The sequence below is a fragment of the Schistocerca americana genome, chromosome 1, assembly GCF_021461395.2.
Source record: "Schistocerca americana isolate TAMUIC-IGC-003095 chromosome 1, iqSchAmer2.1, whole genome shotgun sequence".
Lineage (NCBI taxonomy): Eukaryota > Metazoa > Arthropoda > Insecta > Orthoptera > Acrididae > Schistocerca > Schistocerca americana.
The window spans coordinates 719,499,776-719,517,715 of NC_060119.1; the positions used below are offsets into that span (position 1 = coordinate 719,499,776).

Genomic DNA, 17,940 nt, shown 5'->3' on the forward strand with positions numbered 1-17,940 from the left:
CAAAACGGCACGGAACTGTAAGGGAGCATTATCTTCGTGTAATGTTATTTTTACCGTAACAGTAATGTCGTCAGTTGTTGATAATTGTATCAACTCTGGCTGAGATTTGTATCTTGCTTGTAATTTGAGGGTTTTATTTATCTTTCGGATCGAGACTAACAACTTCGCGAAACAGTGTAGCTAAAAGACAAACTGTCAAACATTTTTCGTAAGGGGGAATTACCGAATCAGATTTTCAGTTTTACTTAACATGAAGTTGTAGGTTTTATCTGCGTTAGACGTTCAAGCACTGCGGTGCTTTATTTTTAACGCTGCATTTTGCCTGTCGTTTTCCTTTCCATTGAATGACACAAACACTTTGGAGCGACTCCTGTGCTAGTGATATTATTATTCACTAGTCAATGTGGGTCACCAAGGACTGAGGATTTCCCATTAGATGCTCTTCAACCGAGAGATCTTCCCTCGGTTTCGTCATGAAATCATAACAAGGGTACCGAACTTCTGTGGAGGACAAAAGGGAAATACGTTGAGCGTACAAATATTTTCCTTTCCATCCTACATCCCACATCCCGCAGGAGTCTGAACTCATACTGTTGTGAGTAACGTAACTGACTGAATGTCTGGTATCATGATTGGTTTCGACTTCGTATTAAAATATCACAAAATATTCTCTTTAAAAACAAAGAAAAAGAGGGATAGTAAAATATTAGATAGCTAGGTTATAAATCAAATCAACATCTCTGCACATATGAACATTAACTCGTCCGCTTCACTTGTCAAGAGAGGCCCCAACAAGCTGAACATGTCTACGCTCTGATAGGCTAAATGCCACAGTTATGCCTCAGTGCAGTTAAGTAAGTGTTCGCCGACTCCTGTTGGTGTTCTCCTCAGCTTCATTACCAAAGCGAAAGGCGATTTATTGACAGGGATTCGAGCTTTGTTCACAGACGTCTAGGGAGTAAATGTTACATTATTGGTGCATGTGTAGGAAGTTTCCAGGAATTAACCAAACATCTTAAGTATTGAACAGACACTTCTTACGTTTGTATGGCAATATTGTAACATCAGAGAGAGGATGTACGTGTAGTGCAATACTTAGGCTGTAGAGAAATACTTCACATGTAGCTCTCTCAACGTCAGTACGAAACAGTAGCGCGATACAGGATGATTAACTTTGGGGTAAACGATTTAGCCTAAGTGCTACAGTCAAAAACTGATAATTTTTGAAAAGAATTAGTTTATTTGTCGACATAAAAATGTTGTTTATAAATAAATTAAATGCGTGATTCAATCAGTCTTCAGAGTGCGATCAAGCCTTACTATACTTGCTCTCCACTTGCTCCCAGACACCCGGATAGTTCTGGTGGAGGAAGGCCTTCAGCTTGTTTACATTAGCGAGCTGTGTGGGCGTGCACCTCCTGCACTTGTTGGTTATTACCTCCGGAATCGCCCCTGTAACAGGAAAATCACACTATCTATAGGAGACAATATAAAGCATTAGTTACAGATCATAAATGTTTTAGGAGTTCGCACTTTTTTCGGATCAGATTCTGCTGTTTTCTCACTGCAGTATTGATAACAGAGACCTGTTACTAGAATTAAAACTAATCAACAAAGTGGATACATACATTTGATTTGGTATGGGAAATAGAAGTGCTAGGATATAGCATTTTCATCGTTATTTTTTAAGTTATCTAGATCAGAGGGCAAATGAAGGCGTACTTTTTACCAAAGGATTTATGTGATTTCTTTGCGGTTTATGATAGTACCGACTTGATGAGGAGAGATATTTCACGTTTAAAGCTACATTAAATTGTCCATGCTCCTGTATTTGCGGAGGAAGGCAATATGAACGATAATCGTTAAGCATCATATCGTCGTCCACCTTATTCACTATTTGCATGTAATGCAGTAAAGTGAATGAGGAAAACAGATTTCGGCTTACTGTAACTTACCAAGCCTACCCAGTAGCCTCTGTGGTGAAACTAAAGCTTCAGTTCACAATGAAACATACGTGCCAGTCCTGGAAATCGTGATAAGTGGAGACATGTCTTTCTAAACTTACCGAAGTTTATTATCTGTAAGGCAAGGCTAGGTAGGAATTGTTCAGTCTCAAATGGTTCAAATGGCTCTGAACACTATGGGACTCAACTTCTGAGGTTATTAGTCCCCTAGAACTTAGAACTACGTAAACCAAACTAACGTAAGGACATCACACACATCCATGCCCGAGGCAGGATTCGAACCTGCGACCGTAGCGGTCTCGCGGTTCCAGACTGCAGCGCCTAGATTGGTCAGTCTCAATCAGTGTTGAAGAACAGTTGTGATGTTTTACACTGGATATTTTTTTAAATAAGCGGCTGTTGGTCACTGTGATCGTGTTAATTCCTTTTTTGGGGAAAAAGGAGGTGAAAAGTCGTGTTGATTTCACCTCAAGACGCGTGTGCAGTTTTCAATGTGGGATCTGTTTGCTATTTCGTGGAGATGGGGACCAGTACCATGTTATTCAGCTCATTCGTCATGGTTTCGTAAATTTATGTGCTGGCTTATTATACGAACTGAAATTCGTACTGCTCAGTTATTTTTAACGACATTCAATTAAGCTGTGCTGCTTCTGTACATGAACGCGAATTTTAGTTCCCCTCTTATTCCACAATATTTCTATTTAACCCTAAATTAGTAAACCCTCGTAAAACTTAAGATTGCAGTTGGTATCAATTTGCGGTTCCCTCGAATCTGGTATTGCCGGTATGGGACGAAAAACAAAACACTTTGTACTTACTATGTATGTGAAATACCATTGGAGACCTTATAATCGTAATTAAATATAGTCCTATCCACGAATGATGGCGGTTCGCGCATTTCGAGCCACGGAAAAGGATTGCATTGTTGACGATTCCAAGCGACAGTTGCGGTATGCGCGTGATTTCCGCCTGAAGAAAGCGCATATCCTGCAAATTATGCCTCTCCCTTGCTTATGCGGAATGTATCACTTACCAAAAGAATCAGCGATGACAACTCGCGACAAATGGAATAAAAATTCACTAAACAATTCACTACGATCGCGTTTAATGCTCACATCAGCAACGATATTCAGAACAGGCTGTTGGAGAATGCGAGACGTAGGTGCGCAGAACAAGCCTAAACTCGACCGCCATCGTTCGTGACCGCAACTACAGTGCATAAATTATAAATTATGACTTCCTTTGAATAAAATATATAGTACTAAAATTTACGATGGTTTCGCGACAGTGCAACATTTCCCTCCTTCATTGTTTTAGGGTTAAAAAGCAAAAGAATGTGTAACTTCGGTAAAACACCAGTTACGTCATTGACTTTGCCAGTAATGCAAACTGCGAGCGTTAGTGACTGATTCAGTAGTTTTTGTAGAAAACTACTTGGGTTGTCTGCATTGTTTTAAAGTAGACTGCTTTTCCATGACGGAGTACATACTTGTATCGAAGCAAGTGGACTAGGTATTTTATCAGATAATTACGGGGTTCATGATCAGCACGTAACTATCAGACGTGTTGTAAGTCGTAAACCTACAGGGACAGTGAAGTAGTTAACAAAACGTTTCGGTCTTACGAAATGTTCTTTTGTTACTAAACAGCGAACATCACCAGCAGAGGATCCCCGTGAGAACTGTAGATCACAGCAACTATTGAAACTGGAATAGTAAAAACTAAGAGTTACACAAAACATAAGACGCTTCTTATATCATTTGAGTTAACTCTTTATTACTCTCGAAACCTTGTTGGGCAACGTTCTGCGAATGTCACAGCTACATTGTTTGTATTATCCTTTCTATTCTGCTATTGAGAACAACCTGATATTATTTGCATTATTTGTATACGATTAGTTTGTGCTCATATCAAGAAATGATTGTAAACAAAGCCGTATTGTTGCAGGTTGACTTACTTTGTTGTCAGATCTAAATGCTTCTGTCACTTAAGTAATACGTCTCAGGTTTTGTGTCATCGAAGAACTGGGCGCACTAAGTGTGAGTTACCCTTGCGAAGAACAATCCTGCTCTTTTCAGGGGATAGCAAGAATTTTGGAGTGTGATGACAAAGATGAAAAAGTCATCATCTGATTTTGTTTTATAAAGATAACTGTCAGTGGATGAGTTACAGCTAAAGATTTGGGCTGCAGTATCAGCGAAAACGCAGCGCAGGAGAGAACAGTACCTCGCAGTTTTACACTGCGATAATTGTCAATGGCTGAGTGATTTCTTGCTTCAAGGAAGTGGCCACGAGTTCCATGGCGAAGATTCACCAGGTGACGCAGAGCACGAGTACTCCTCACAGCCTTAAAACGACCTTCGGTTAAGGTGGCACACGTACAAAAATATCGGTTCGCAAATGTTACGTAAGTGATCTCTTCATGTAACATTCATTGCAAATCATATTCACTACTTTGAACATTTCCTCGTGAATAGCATTGGGAGTGCCAGCAGAAATCTAGGTGCGTAACTGGAAAGATGCTTGCCTTAGAAAATGAGCAAAGTAAAGTACCACTTACTCATGAGGCTCCTGCCCAGCCTATCGCAAGCTGCTCGTTGGAGTACGCAGTCGATCTCCCTCTTGACGAGCTGCGAGTCCTTCAGCAGCTGTGAGATGTCGCGTGCCCCAAGTGAGGGCAACTGCTGCCCGCTGTTCAGCGCCGCTAGCCCCAAGGTTACTACGACTATCACCGCTCTCGTCTGCATGGCGCTCTGCTGTGCTTTCTGGCCAAAAGCTCACGGAGCGGCGCTTTTATACCGGAGTTGCAGCCAACACTCCAACGGGTACGGTTCCTTAGCTATCTGGTCGCGATTGCGCAACTCGCTCGTTGCTGCAGGAAGAAACAGTCGTTTCCTTTGGCGCACGGAGAGGTGATTTAAAAGTCATTTGACCGGTGAGCTGGTCATTCTGCTACGATGCTAGCCGATTTATTCCTCTTTCTGACGTAATGACTTCAACCAGGAAGTGAAATGGACTGAGAATTTTTCGTAAGGACGGAAAACGCAAGACTTCATTTTAGTAAGGAAGACGGACACTCATGAAGGTTACACGAGCAAGTCGAAGTTTTAATTGAGATGCTAGGTGACTACAGGAATTTTGATTTTATGTGCCATTATGCAACACGACTCACAAAACGCCAACAAGAAGATCAAAAACACTTAACGATGTCATGAGTTGGCACTTTAAATAAGAAAATGTATAACAGGCTAGGAGGTTCTGTCTGTTTATTCGCTGTGGATGCGATTATTTATTAAGTTTTCTCCTGCTGGAAGATTACAAATTTTTCTGCTTTCTATGGTGAACGGCAGCGCTGTAACCGGGGGAAGATTTAATAATTTTCTATTGCGGTGTCAGCCGTACTTACGGCCGTAGTTACGACGATAGAATTTAGGGGTAATAATTCTGCGGTATGTTATGCGAGTACAGAAAAAAACTTAGCGGGGGAGCGAACGACAGATTCACTTACAGCACAGGTGTGAATGCCTTGACGGTAGGCTTAATGGTCATACAGGGAGAATCAGAACCAAGTTTTTAGAGCAAGGTTAATGACAAATTTTCGAGAGCCAGCGAATGAGAAAGACTGCAAACAGTTTACCTGCCATCGGTGTGTGGCGGAAGACCAATAAAATAAGGCGGTATAGATTGAATTCTCAGGAATTCCGCTTCATTTACATAAAAGCCGTTCGTACGTTTTTTCTCCGTCATGCCCTGAGTTGCTTGCGGGGCATAAATTTACGTACAAATATTACAAGAAATCTACATTTACAGTTCACACTTAAGTGCCTGGCAGAGAGTTCATTGAAGCGTTTTCAGCCCATTCCTTCACCGTTGCACTCCCAATTAACACTTCGGAAAAATGAACACCTAAATTTTTTCGTGTGACCTCTGACGTATTTTATCACGATGGTCGTTTCTCCTTAGGTAGTTGTGCGTCAACAAAATATTTTCGCTTTGGGAAGAGAAACTTGGTGATTGAAATTTGGTGAAAAGATCACGCTGCAAAGAAGAACTCCATTGTTTTCATGTTTCAACTCCAACTCACTTATCACATCTGTCTTAGTCTCCTCCCTATTTCGGGACAACACAAAACTAGGTGCCCTTCTTTGAACTTTCTCTTTGTCTTAAGTTAATTCAAAATAAAATTACAGACAATAAAAGCAAAGTAATATAGGATGTTATAAACAAGAAACTGAAAAAAGGCAGGCGCAAATGTAATACCATAAAAATCAAAGATGGAGGCAGAATTATAAAAATTCCTGAGGAATTATCAGATTTTCTAAATGATTATTTTTCTGGCCTTGCGGAGAAACTGCAGCAAAATCTGCCTTAAACACGAACAGCAACCACAGTGACCTACAGAGCAAGCACGACTATTGATGTTTCCCACAGCAGATATGAAGTCTGGAAGACAGTACAACAGTTACAAATGAGAATTCAGCGGACATAGATGAGGTTCCTGTCTCCGTGCTGAAGGCGTGCATAGATAAAACATACAAATCCCGTTAACAAAGAATAAATGAGTTCTGTAGTTCACATATTTTTCCAGCGTACATGACGCATGCACGAGTTATGGCCTTACTGAAGAAAAGTAATATGGAAACCATTGAAAATTACAGACCAGTTTTACAACTGTTGGCATTCCAAAAAAATAAGTGAGTGAATAATTAAAGATAGACGATTGAGTTACATTAATAAATGCCCTAATTTTTCCACAGTGGTAAAAGTACGTTATCGACCACTGCAGTGTTTACGTAATTGGTTCTCGAAGCTCTTGACAAGGATGACTGTGTTCGGGTAGGTTAGGCGTAAGCCTAGGCTTGCGGAATGCATTTGACACTGTTGACCGTAAAATAGTACTAAACAAACTAGGAACGCTGGTTTAAGAATAATAGCGAACGAGTGGTTCTAGTTCTACCTGGAGAGCAGGGTATAAAATGTAGTTTTAGTTCAGACGCCAGCTTTTGATAAACATAGTTGTGTTCTCACGGTAGTGTATTGGGTCCAGTTCGGTTCTTAATATGTATCAGTGACTTTCTAGATAGAATAAGACATGGAGAAAATGTTGTCTTTGCTGATCACAGCAACATCGTAGCCAATGATGAAACACCAGAACTTGTATTAGAGAAGAGAAATGGAACTCGCAAAGATTTTTGCGATTGGGCAGTATGTAATAACATACAAAACAAACAATACGCACTTCAACATAAAAATGGAACACAACTATGTCGCATTAAAGATGGGCGATAATTTTGTAGTGGTGTAATAAGCACAAACTTTTTATGATGAACATTGATTGTCAGCTAACATGGGATGAACACACAAAGTTAATATCAATAAGAATGTCATCAAAAAGTTACTCTCTTAGAGGTTTAGCATTAGTTCGAAACAGCCATTGTCTTGTAGTCATGCACAGTGACTTCTTAGGTACGAGATTTTTCTCTGGAGAGCGAAAGCATACAACGTGGACACGGGTGTTCAACTGCAGGAAGGGGCCGTAAGAACAATGACTAGCAATAGTAGTCGGGCTCATTATAAAGAGCTATTTAAAAAAATGTGCATCTTTACCGTACCAAGCGAGAACATCTACCCTTCTGTTGTGCATATCGGAGAAAACTTTACTAAGTGTTTCACTAATAGTTCTGTACACAATCATGAAATAAGAGCCAGTTTGCACTTAAAATTAGTAAGGCAATACAAACGAAATGAAAATCATTGCTATAACATGTCTGTTTAAAAAGGCAGTTAAAACGTTCTTCATAAGTAAGGCATACTACACAAAGACTACTTAGAAGACTCAGAGTGATGGGTGGTAATGAAAGGGGATAACTAGAACACCCTGTCACATTCTAGTATATGATCATGGCTGATCTCTTTCACAAGGAAGTTACGCGTCAAGATGTAAAATGCACGATAGTAATGCCTTGTCATTCTCCTGATTTCAGCTCATTGTGAGGAGAGGCTGACTCAGTTTTTCAGGTAGATCGAGGAGCATAGTAGAAAATTTTGGGCATCGGGTTGACTTTCTGAACAGGCTAGAGTTGGTGCAAGGGACACAGTCGCATCTTCACACTGAAGGAGTCGCCTGCGGGTGTCAGTGTGTTCGGCGATGAAGAACGAAACTACATTTCATTTTACAACTTACCTGAAACAAACTGTGTGTAAATGAAGGAACATTGGACAATAAGGATCAAACGAACGGCGTATTGCAGCTTTTAAGACAATGACCTCATATTCGGGAGGATGGAGTTACTCTATCCGGCCTTCCTTATTTGTGTTTTCCTTGTATTTTCTAAATCAATTCGGCAAATGCTGGCAGTGTGTCCTATTCTCATAAAGCATTTTACTGCACTGCATTACCCTGACAATTCCTGTATGATTGTGAGATGGTACTCAGATGAATAAAGATAAACAAGTAAATAAATGTCGGGTAAGGATCCCATACCGTGATGCAGTCCCTTCAGTAGATACTACTAGAGGTGGTTACTATAATCTTTTAGAAAATTATATGAAGTGTACTGCACTTTAGTTCTAATATTCCACAGCAGCAGCTTCAAATTTTTATGTAAGGGATCAGATCAAAATCTTAAAATGTATAGTAATTTTTAGCTAGTGCGTGCATCGCCTCCGGGAAACACGGCGACAATAAGGAATTAATGTACCGATAAACTACCACAGCTCGCGTATTATTTGAGTTATTACTAGTTTCACTCAGCAGACGGTATCATCTTCATATCTTCATTGCCCCGATGATAATACGTCAAATGTAATTATCTGTTTCCTGTTGTTTCACATGCCCATAGGAAACTCTGCTGTATGCTTAGGCGATTTAAAAGGTAGTTTGATGGCATGTAATTTTCTAGTGTTGAGCTTCAGCGCAATTAAATTATGGGCTCAAAGACGATGGCACGTTCACAAAAAAGCTGAACTACGACGTACTTGACTAACCACACATGCGCGTGCTCTTGTTCGTCTTCAAAACACCGGAAGCTCCTTTCTGTCACGATGCCTCTCGGAATGTAGCAGTCACATCGAAATCTTTTTAGTGCCGGGGTTGAGTAAGTCTACTTTTTCATTGCCTTCCAAGCAGACTATTTTCTGTTGTCTGTTTCCTTTTGTGTTCCCTTGGATAATATTTGTCCTCATTCTTCGGGCTGACTGGATCAGCTTTGCAATGCATATCCGAGACGGATCACTTCCGTGAGGAACAAATGTCACTTCAGTGAATAAGTGTAGTAATTGCTGAGTACGATATGTACTGACATGACCAGTGCTATATTGTTACATATGCAGTCCGACAAATCACTTGAGTGAAATAGCGTAGCGAGAAGTTCCCTCGGCCGACAGGGAAAGATTGTGTTTGTAAGCTAAAAGTGCATATTTCAACAGAATCTAGTTTTAGGTTAACGAAATTTGGTGAATGTCTTACATATGAGTAGATCCGATGGCCTAAATAGTTCCTGGAATGTCTCCAAATACCCATCTACGGGTACGATAATTTACTCCTCGGACTCTGAATGCTTTCCATCCACGAATTTCTTTAGGGAGTAAGTAGAAGTGAGATGGTACCAAGGCTGCCGTAATGTTAGATATCCTAATTACTCATCCATCTAAAGTGAGTGTGAGTGTGTGTGTGTGTGTGTGTGTGTGTGTGTGTGTGTGTGTGTGTGTGTGTGTGCGTGTGTGGGCGCGCGTGTGTGGGCGCGCGCGCGCGCGCGCGCGCGCGCGCGCGCGCGGGGATGGGTTGGGGGGCAGGGGGAATGTGTTTGATGAAACATGAGTTCTTTTTTTCCTTCGTATTCAAAGCTATTATTGCTTTACACTGTAAAAAGTAATCAGTAAGGAGAATTCCTTTTACATGATTGACAACAGTGGCCCTGTGTAATCTTTCGGCAGAAGAAATCTACTTACAAGGGAACCTCCCCATCGCACCCCCCCCTCTCAGATTTAGTTATACGTTGGCACAGTGGACAGATCTCGAAAAACTGAACACAGATCAATCGAGAAAACAGGAAGAAGTTGTGTGGAACTATGAAAAAATTAGCAAAATATACAAACTGAGTAGTCCATGTGCAAGATAGGCAACATCAAGGCTACAGCGAGCACAGGAGCGCCGTGGTCCCGTGATTAGCGTGAGCAGCTGCGGGATGAGAGGTCCTTGGTTCAAATCTTCCCTCGAGTGAAAATTTTACTTTTTTTATTTTCGCAAAGCTATGATCCGTCCGTTCGTTCATTGACGTCTCTGTTCACTGTAATAAGTTTAGTGTCTGTGTTTTCCAACCGCACCGCAAAACCGTGCGATTAGTAGACGAAAGGACGTGCCTCTCCAATGGTAACCGAATACATTTGATCGCAAGGTCATAGGTCAACCGATTCCTCCACAGGAAAACACGTCTGATGTATTCTATTCGACACTGGTGACGGCATGTGCGTCACATGACATGAATATGTTGTCGACCCACCTAACTTGTACACTTGGCGAATGGGTAAAAAGATTCTTCTACCTTGCCCGATTTAGGTTTTCTTGTGGATGTGATCACCACTCCCAAAAAAAAAGTGATCGCATCGGACGGACAGATAATAATTGTCTGAAAATAAAAAATTAAATTTTTCACTTGAGGGAAGACTTGAACGAAGGACCTCTCGTACGGCAGCTGCTCACGCTAACCACGGGACCACGGCGCTTCTGAGCTCACATTAGCCTTGATGGTGCCTGTCCTGTGCATGGACTACTCACTTTGTATATTTTGCTTTTTTTTTCATAGTTCCACACAACTTCTTCCTGTTTTCTCGATTGATCTGTGTTAAGTTTTTCAAGGCCTCTCCACTGTTCCAATTTATAACTAAATCTGAGGGGGGGGGGGTGCGATGGGGATGTTCCCTTGTTAGTGTTTTCTGGTTACAGGGATACCAGTTTCCTGAAGCATTATCGAAATGTGAATATAACACACGTACGAAGACAAGGAAGGGCTTTCCAGAACATACTTACGTTCTTCTGGTAATTAAAACTAGCGCTACATTTAAATGGTCCTTACGCCACCTACGTCTGATTTCTACAACGGGCATTTCTTAATTTGTAGGTGACGCATTCAAAGAGTCCATTACCTTTTCTGTCTTTCCGTAATCTGAGATAATCACCTCTTCTTCGACTGGACATTAAATTCTAATCTTCTCTCCTCCAAGAGTAAAAGTATCATGTCTTACTCTTTGCTCGTTAGTATTTTCCTTGTATTAAGCTGCCAATTCTTATTTTCACTGGAGACAAGAGAATATTTTAAGTAAACATTGGAATCTTAAAATTTTGGAGTAGTATATAGGACCCGATGTTTGGTGCCGTCATTGGAATTTTTTAGGTGAACTGAACATTTTTATTGACTAATTAGACAACTTAAAACAGTTGACAGGTAGTAGGTAGGAGCAAAACAGTGATTCTAGGAATAATATGGAATTAAGTTTCCTGTTAGTAAATGTTAATAAATCATGTATTAGGTAATTAAAAAAGTCGGTGAACTTGACCAATTTACAAGGACTACAGTAGACGTCTGGATGAGAGCACGTCCACGTTACTCGTGTGTGCGGCCACTCACAATTGCAGAGCCGTGTCGGTGTCGGAGACGATGCCAGGAACAGCAGCGGTAGATACAGGACCTGTCGGTGGTCCTGCTAACTGTACTGATGGTGGTGGTGGTGGTGGCGGCGGCGGCGGCGGCGGCGGCGCCCTGACGTTGGAGACGGCGAGCCAAAAGTGCCATATCGCGATAGGCTTCCGGGTAATGCTTTGCCATCAGTCTTTTCAGCTTCCTCGTAAACAGCTTCTCGTTATTGGAACATTTCCTACAATTCTGGTCCATCATGAAAGGTACCAAACCTGTACAATACGCAATCACATTATAGACACTTGGTTAATGCAGACAGTGATTACATTTGCCGAAGATCATTCTGCTTGTAGAAGGGGCTCAAACAAGTTAACGATTCCATTGATTACACCACATTTACGCTAGAAGCTTAGTCGTGTCCTCAGTTGCAGTTAGTGAAGATCTTAGTGGGTCGAAAAACTTCATCTTCTCTCAATAAAGCCGACAGAGCTTTAGCAACCATATCACTACACAAAAACCTAGAACTTAACTGTTTATAGATCGTATTTTCTTTGTTTCGTTGCCTCATGATATTAATCTTCAAAAACAGATTTCAAGGCAAAAAATTGCATGAGCGTGGATCTGAAGGAAGTGCAATAAAAACTGTATTTGGATTACGTCTGGAAAACTGATAGGATTGAGAATTGGAAGAAGACGTGCTCGATTAGTGACAGACTTGCTTCTACAGAAGTGCATTTGAGAAATATATGAACAAGTCTCATGGGAACAATTTAAGCAATTTGTACTGCACACGATGACTTCTGTTTAAACCTTCAGAGAACATTCAAATAAGTTACTATTCCAGCTCCGCTCCTCTATCTGTACACTAGCGCAGTATGCCTAAAAAACCGTTTCCTAAAAACTGGGAAATCAGTCAACTTATAGAATCGTAGGGCAGTAATTATTAATAGCGCAACTTTTGTCATCGGAAGATGGCAAAATTGGTAAATCATATTTTCGGACGAATAAAAAATAGTTTAAATGTAAATCTGCCAATGTAATCATGAAATCATTAGGAGGTCTAAATTGAAGAGAAAAATGAAATAAATAATTAGCTGCACCACATATGGGTGTTTTAAGAGCAGTACTCGGAAATTCACAGATTGAACCCGAAGTCAAACGATTAAATTTACGGGGCTGTTTAGAAATATTACCTGGGTGTTTTGGTATGAGGGACTCGTGGCTTCCTGTGCCTCATTACAAACTAATAATTTAATTGTGTATGAGAGAACGTGCACCATTTTTTTTTTTTGAATCGGCAGCTGTGAATATATATGATGTGAAAGAAATTCAGACCTCAGCCGTAATTGGGCACTGAAGTAAATCCAGTGGCTATAAGTGTAAATTTGTGCCGAACCTGGGTTTCTCGTTTTGCCTGAGCGATAGCCTTAACTGCTTCGGTTACCCGAGCACGCTTTCCATTTCCCATTACTTCATTGCTCGCAGCTTCGTCTGATTCCCGCAAGAGTTCGGAAGTAGTGCCCATCCGCGCTGAAGGTATCATTATTCGCCGTCAGGCGATATTTTGTGCTTGTGCTTGAACAGCGTCCCAAGTTTTGTCCGAGTTAGGATTCACCTTTATTGTGAAGGATTCGGGGAAACAGTTGTGAAAAAAGAAAGCGGTAGACGTACGAAATGAGTGTAAACAGTAACAGTAGAAGATAAACGAGTAATCGGCGATCAACTTGGCGAGCATTCTCTCGGCTTTGATGCCCACTGGTTGAATTCCTGTTAGGTTTCGGACTATGGGTACTTAAAGGTTCGGTAATCCACGTAGAAACGATCAAACTTCAGTTTAGGACTAACGTGTGCATGCATTGAGGTATAGGAAATTTCGGAAGTCAAACATCATGAAGAGGATTCTGTAACTTTGTTAATAGTCTCATTAATGTATTATTACTTCAAACTGAAAGCATTACTATTTACAAAATAAAAATATGTACAAGAATCAAAATAATGAAAAACACCAAGAATGAGCTGCCGGACGTCGCCATGCAAAAACTTCAGGAAGAGTTTGGAAAAATTTGAAATAAGTGTGAAGAAAGGGGGGTATAATAACTTAAAAACAGCTTTTGTGTGATTCTATACTAAAAGATTCAAATGTGCAGTTACACTGATAATACAAATTACTTAGGCGTTAGATAGAATCAAACAGAAAAGTGGCCAAGTTTTGAAACGAGAGAGAATTCTATTGTACACAGGGAGCTTAGTTTTGAGCTGGCTGTAAGTAATGAAATTTTGAGGAAGGAAACAGGAAGTTGCGATTCATTCTGGATGTAAGTATGCTGAGACAATAGATCATTATCGTACAACAAATATTGTGTAACCATTCGTAACCACTTAAAATTTGGTGATCCAGAAAACGCCAACTGCAAAATGGGACATAAACTTTCGGTGAAACTCTGATACTAACCAAAAGTTTTTTAACGTTAATAAATTCTGTGTGTTTCACGGACAAACAGCGATCGTCTTCTCCAATTGTAGTAAGGTTACCTAAAATGATCGCCGTGTGAATGAGGAGTTGTTGCTGCTCGAATTGTGTTCGAAATGAAACGATTTGTATCCTCGCTAACTCAGCTGATTTAATTAGCATTCGTCTGAAATATTTAAGCTATACGATTTCCTCATCCACCTACAGAAAAGTCATATTGCAACAGGGTACAAAGCATACGTTTCGCATCAGGTTTTCTTATGTTTCCTTCCTTCATTTCGCTCGAAACATGAAGCAGTTACGTTGATTTACAGTATACATATTTATATTTGACGATAATTGTGTTAACTGTTAGATATTGCTATACAGGGTGTAAATATTAAGTTGACAAACCAGAATAACTCTAAAAATAAGCTTCACACGAAAAAATGTGTAGAATCCAAAGTTGATTATTTTCTAGGGGGACAACTGCTGGTGCTAAAATTAGCCCTCCACCTCAGCCACGTGGGGGTTGGGCGGGAGGCAACTTACAATTTCAAATGGGAACCCCCATTTTTTTATTGCAGAATCAGATTCGACATAAAAAAACTACGTATATTTTGTCTTAAACATTTGTTTTGAGTCTTGGTAGCTGGTGCTGTAATTCAAGAAAATCCATGTTCTCATTTTTGCGTGGAAAATGGTTACGGATAAATTAAGTTTTGTTCGTTTCGTGGTCATTTGTAAAACTCTAATTCCTCTCTCTGAAACCCCACCCTATGGGGAGACGGGGAGAGTTTTAGTTTTAGCGAATCAAAATTTACGAAGTAAATAAGTATTTTTTATTGATCCTTAACCATTTTCCACACAACGGGGCTGGGGTGGCGGGCTAATTTTAGCACCAGTAGATGTCCCCCTCGAGCAGATATCCCCCTCGAAAATAATCAACTTTGGATTCTACACATTTTTTTCGTGTGAAGCTTATTTTAGGAGTTATTCTGGTTTGTCAACTTAAAACTTACACCCTGTATATGCAGGGTGAAACAGAACTCCACACTTTCAGTGGTGGAAGTATGGACCAAAACAAGACAAACATATCCACTAAGCATGGCACTGAAATGCATACCTTAACAGATGTGAAGACTTGTTCATCTTCGCTACTGTGAAACACATCTCTTCTATGAAACTTCCTGGCAGATTAAAACTGTGTGCCGGACCGAGATTCGAACTCAGGACCTTTGCCTTTCGCGGGCAAGAGCTCTACCAACTGAGCTACCCAAGCGCGACTCACGCCCCATCCTCACAGCTTTACTTCTGCCAGTATCTCGCCTCCTACCTTCCAAACTTTACAGAAGCTCTCCTTCGAACCTTGCAGAACTAGCACTCCTGAAAGAAAGGATATAGCGGAGACATGGCTTAGCCACAGCCTGGGGGCTAGTTCTGCCAGGAGAGCTTCTGTAAAGTTTCGTTTTCTTCATTTTTCCACTTGTCCTTTCATTTCTTGGCATCCACATTGTTTCTAGTTTCGTATATTTCGAGTGTGTGTGTCATCTCATTCCTGCATTCACATTGAGAGCCAGTTTAAAGTTTTTTTTCAGTTTAATTAAGTGATATGAAATTTAAGTGACTTCTAAAAGTGACATCTAAAATATTTCCTCACAAATATTTCTACTCCGTTGTGTAGTTATAAGGTAACAACGACCGTCCTCTCAATCTACTGTATATTCTATCGTTAAATTTCAGAATTTACTGCATTCAAAATTGCGGTAATTTCGTGCAATTACACTGCCTGGTAGTGATGAATCTATAAGACATGGTCGTATGTCACCGTGCTTCGTGCGGGTATGTAAATGATTACAGTGCTGGCACATGTAAGGTGTACCCGTTAGTGGCAGGTGGAACAGACACCAGATGCTTTAGTGTTGTGACCAGTCCTGATGGGGTATATAACGTGCGTGACCCTCTTCAGGTGTTAAGTGACCATAACGAAGGGCATAGAGATACCGGGTATTAGTATATAACAGCGTTATGAGCACCAGACAGAGGTTGAAAGAGCTTCATTGTGGGTCTCTATTTCATAGTCTGGTCGAATCGTGCAATATCTAGATTTATGGTGCATTCTGATGTGACTGGCGCCATGTTGGACTGCATGGGAACGTTAGTGGAGTGAGACCCATCGTCAAGGTTCCGCTCGACCGCATCTGACCGCGTCTAGGGAGAATGCAGTATTGTGCACCAAGAACATCGTAACTCCTTCACATATGCACCTGTCACCCGACAACAAGTACTGAAGTGTCATCCCCCACCCCGGTCAGAGACTAGCAGCAGTCAGACTGGGGAATTACCGTCATAAGCTTAGGCTGCGGTTAGCACCGCAACACAAACGGCTGCGTTTGAAGTGGTGCCGAGAGAGGAATACATGGATTACTGATGAATGGCGCGCGCGTTGTATTAGTGATAAATCGCTTTCCAGCACTACCCCAGGTAAACATTGTCGACGAGTGTGGCAGCAACCTGGGAAGAGGCCCCACTCTTCTTAAGCCTTGGAGGTGCACAGGCGAGTTCCTCTTGGTGTTATCGTGTGGGAGCCATTGAGTATGACTTCAGGTCACGGCTGGGAGTGAGTAATTGAATTCTGACAGCACAACGGTATTTTACAGACATCCTGTGTCCTCATGTGTGACCTCAAATGCTACAGCATTTGCAGTGTCATGTTTTAACAGGACAGTGCCAGCCCACAAATAGCAAGTGTCTAATCTCTCCCCGATAAAATACTTGTTTGGCCAGCGTGGACGTCAGCTCCATCCCAATACCAGTATCCAGGATATCAAGGGCCAGTAATAGCAGTTGTGGGTCAGGTTGCCTCTGGAGAAGATACAGTGGCTTCATGACGCCCATCCCAGTCGAATCAGTGCATGTACCTAGGCCAGAGGGGATGCTCATACTTCACCTAGGCCAGAGGGGGGCTCATACTGCCAAGTTCATTGTAAAATTTACTCGATTTTTTAATTAGTGAAACAATAACACCTACTTTCTAAACTTATTTACTCCTCCCCCTCTAGATGCTCATTTATTTTCATTTTTTTGTTGTCGGGCAGTATATTTCACTGTGATTGTTTTTGTCAATAAGTCGCTATAGTCTCTCAATAGTGAGTTACGACTTTCTGGAAATTAACTTCTAGCAGCAAGTAAAGCTGTGATATTAATGGTAATGGGAGGACGACATTGCGCAGCAGAATTTTCGAACATTGAATAATCGAAGAATGAGTTGCAAAAAATTCAAATATATGTTTTTTCGATTGGTTCTGATAGATCCTATAGGATGAATATAAGGGTATCTTATTCAATGAGTGACTTGCAAATATAACCGTTATACACTCGTGCAGTGCTGGAGATAGCGATGCTCGTGTGGTCACATTGTTTGGTTTATTCCGGTAAGTCAAGTGACTGGTATGTTTACAGAACTTGCACTGGCCGTCAGCGACACAGTAAAGCGCATTGTGGTCGGGACACTTGATAACAACACATTTGATCGCTGCCTACTGCGTGCAGGCGGCGCTCAGCCTCCTCAGTTGTGGACTTTCCGCGTGCTGGCACGTGAAAGTTGTATCCGGTAGTAAAGGATTTGGTGAAAACTACTGTCACCAAAGTCAGCTGTAGAAGACATTTGTTTCTGAATAACAGATACCAGTGGTAGTAGTTGGTTGTGATACGTAGTAATAGTAAATATAGGAGCAACAGTAAGCCATTTTACCAAGCAATTCAAAGCCTAACAGCTGGTTAGCAGCAAACAAATACTTTTAAAACCAATTGGAACGAAGCATCCCGCATGCCAACAGGGCACCCCTTTCAATCTGGTGGTCGATTGTACTCTAGAGGGTGATGTTTACAT

The 17,940-nt window shown here is 41.1% G+C and overlaps 2 protein-coding genes across 2 annotated transcripts in view; one reads left to right on the forward strand and one right to left on the reverse strand.

Annotated features, from left to right (window-relative positions):
• Positions 1-17,940, forward strand: part of LOC124593828 (peripheral plasma membrane protein CASK-like) — a 703,051-nt gene that overhangs the window by 536,889 nt on the left and 148,222 nt on the right. The gene's annotated exons all lie outside the window — the stretch shown is intronic.
• The window catches only part of LOC124610273 (ejaculatory bulb-specific protein 3-like), a 32,289-nt gene continuing 15,637 nt past the window's right edge, over positions 1,289-17,940 (reverse strand). The window contains exons 2-3 of the mRNA XM_047140145.1: positions 11,591-11,871; positions 1,289-1,452 (exon numbers count right to left, since the gene is read on the reverse strand). Coding sequence (XP_046996101.1) covers positions 1,435-1,452; positions 11,591-11,871 — 299 coding nt within the window. The 3' untranslated portion in view covers positions 1,289-1,434. The remainder of the gene's footprint in view (positions 1,453-11,590; positions 11,872-17,940) is intronic.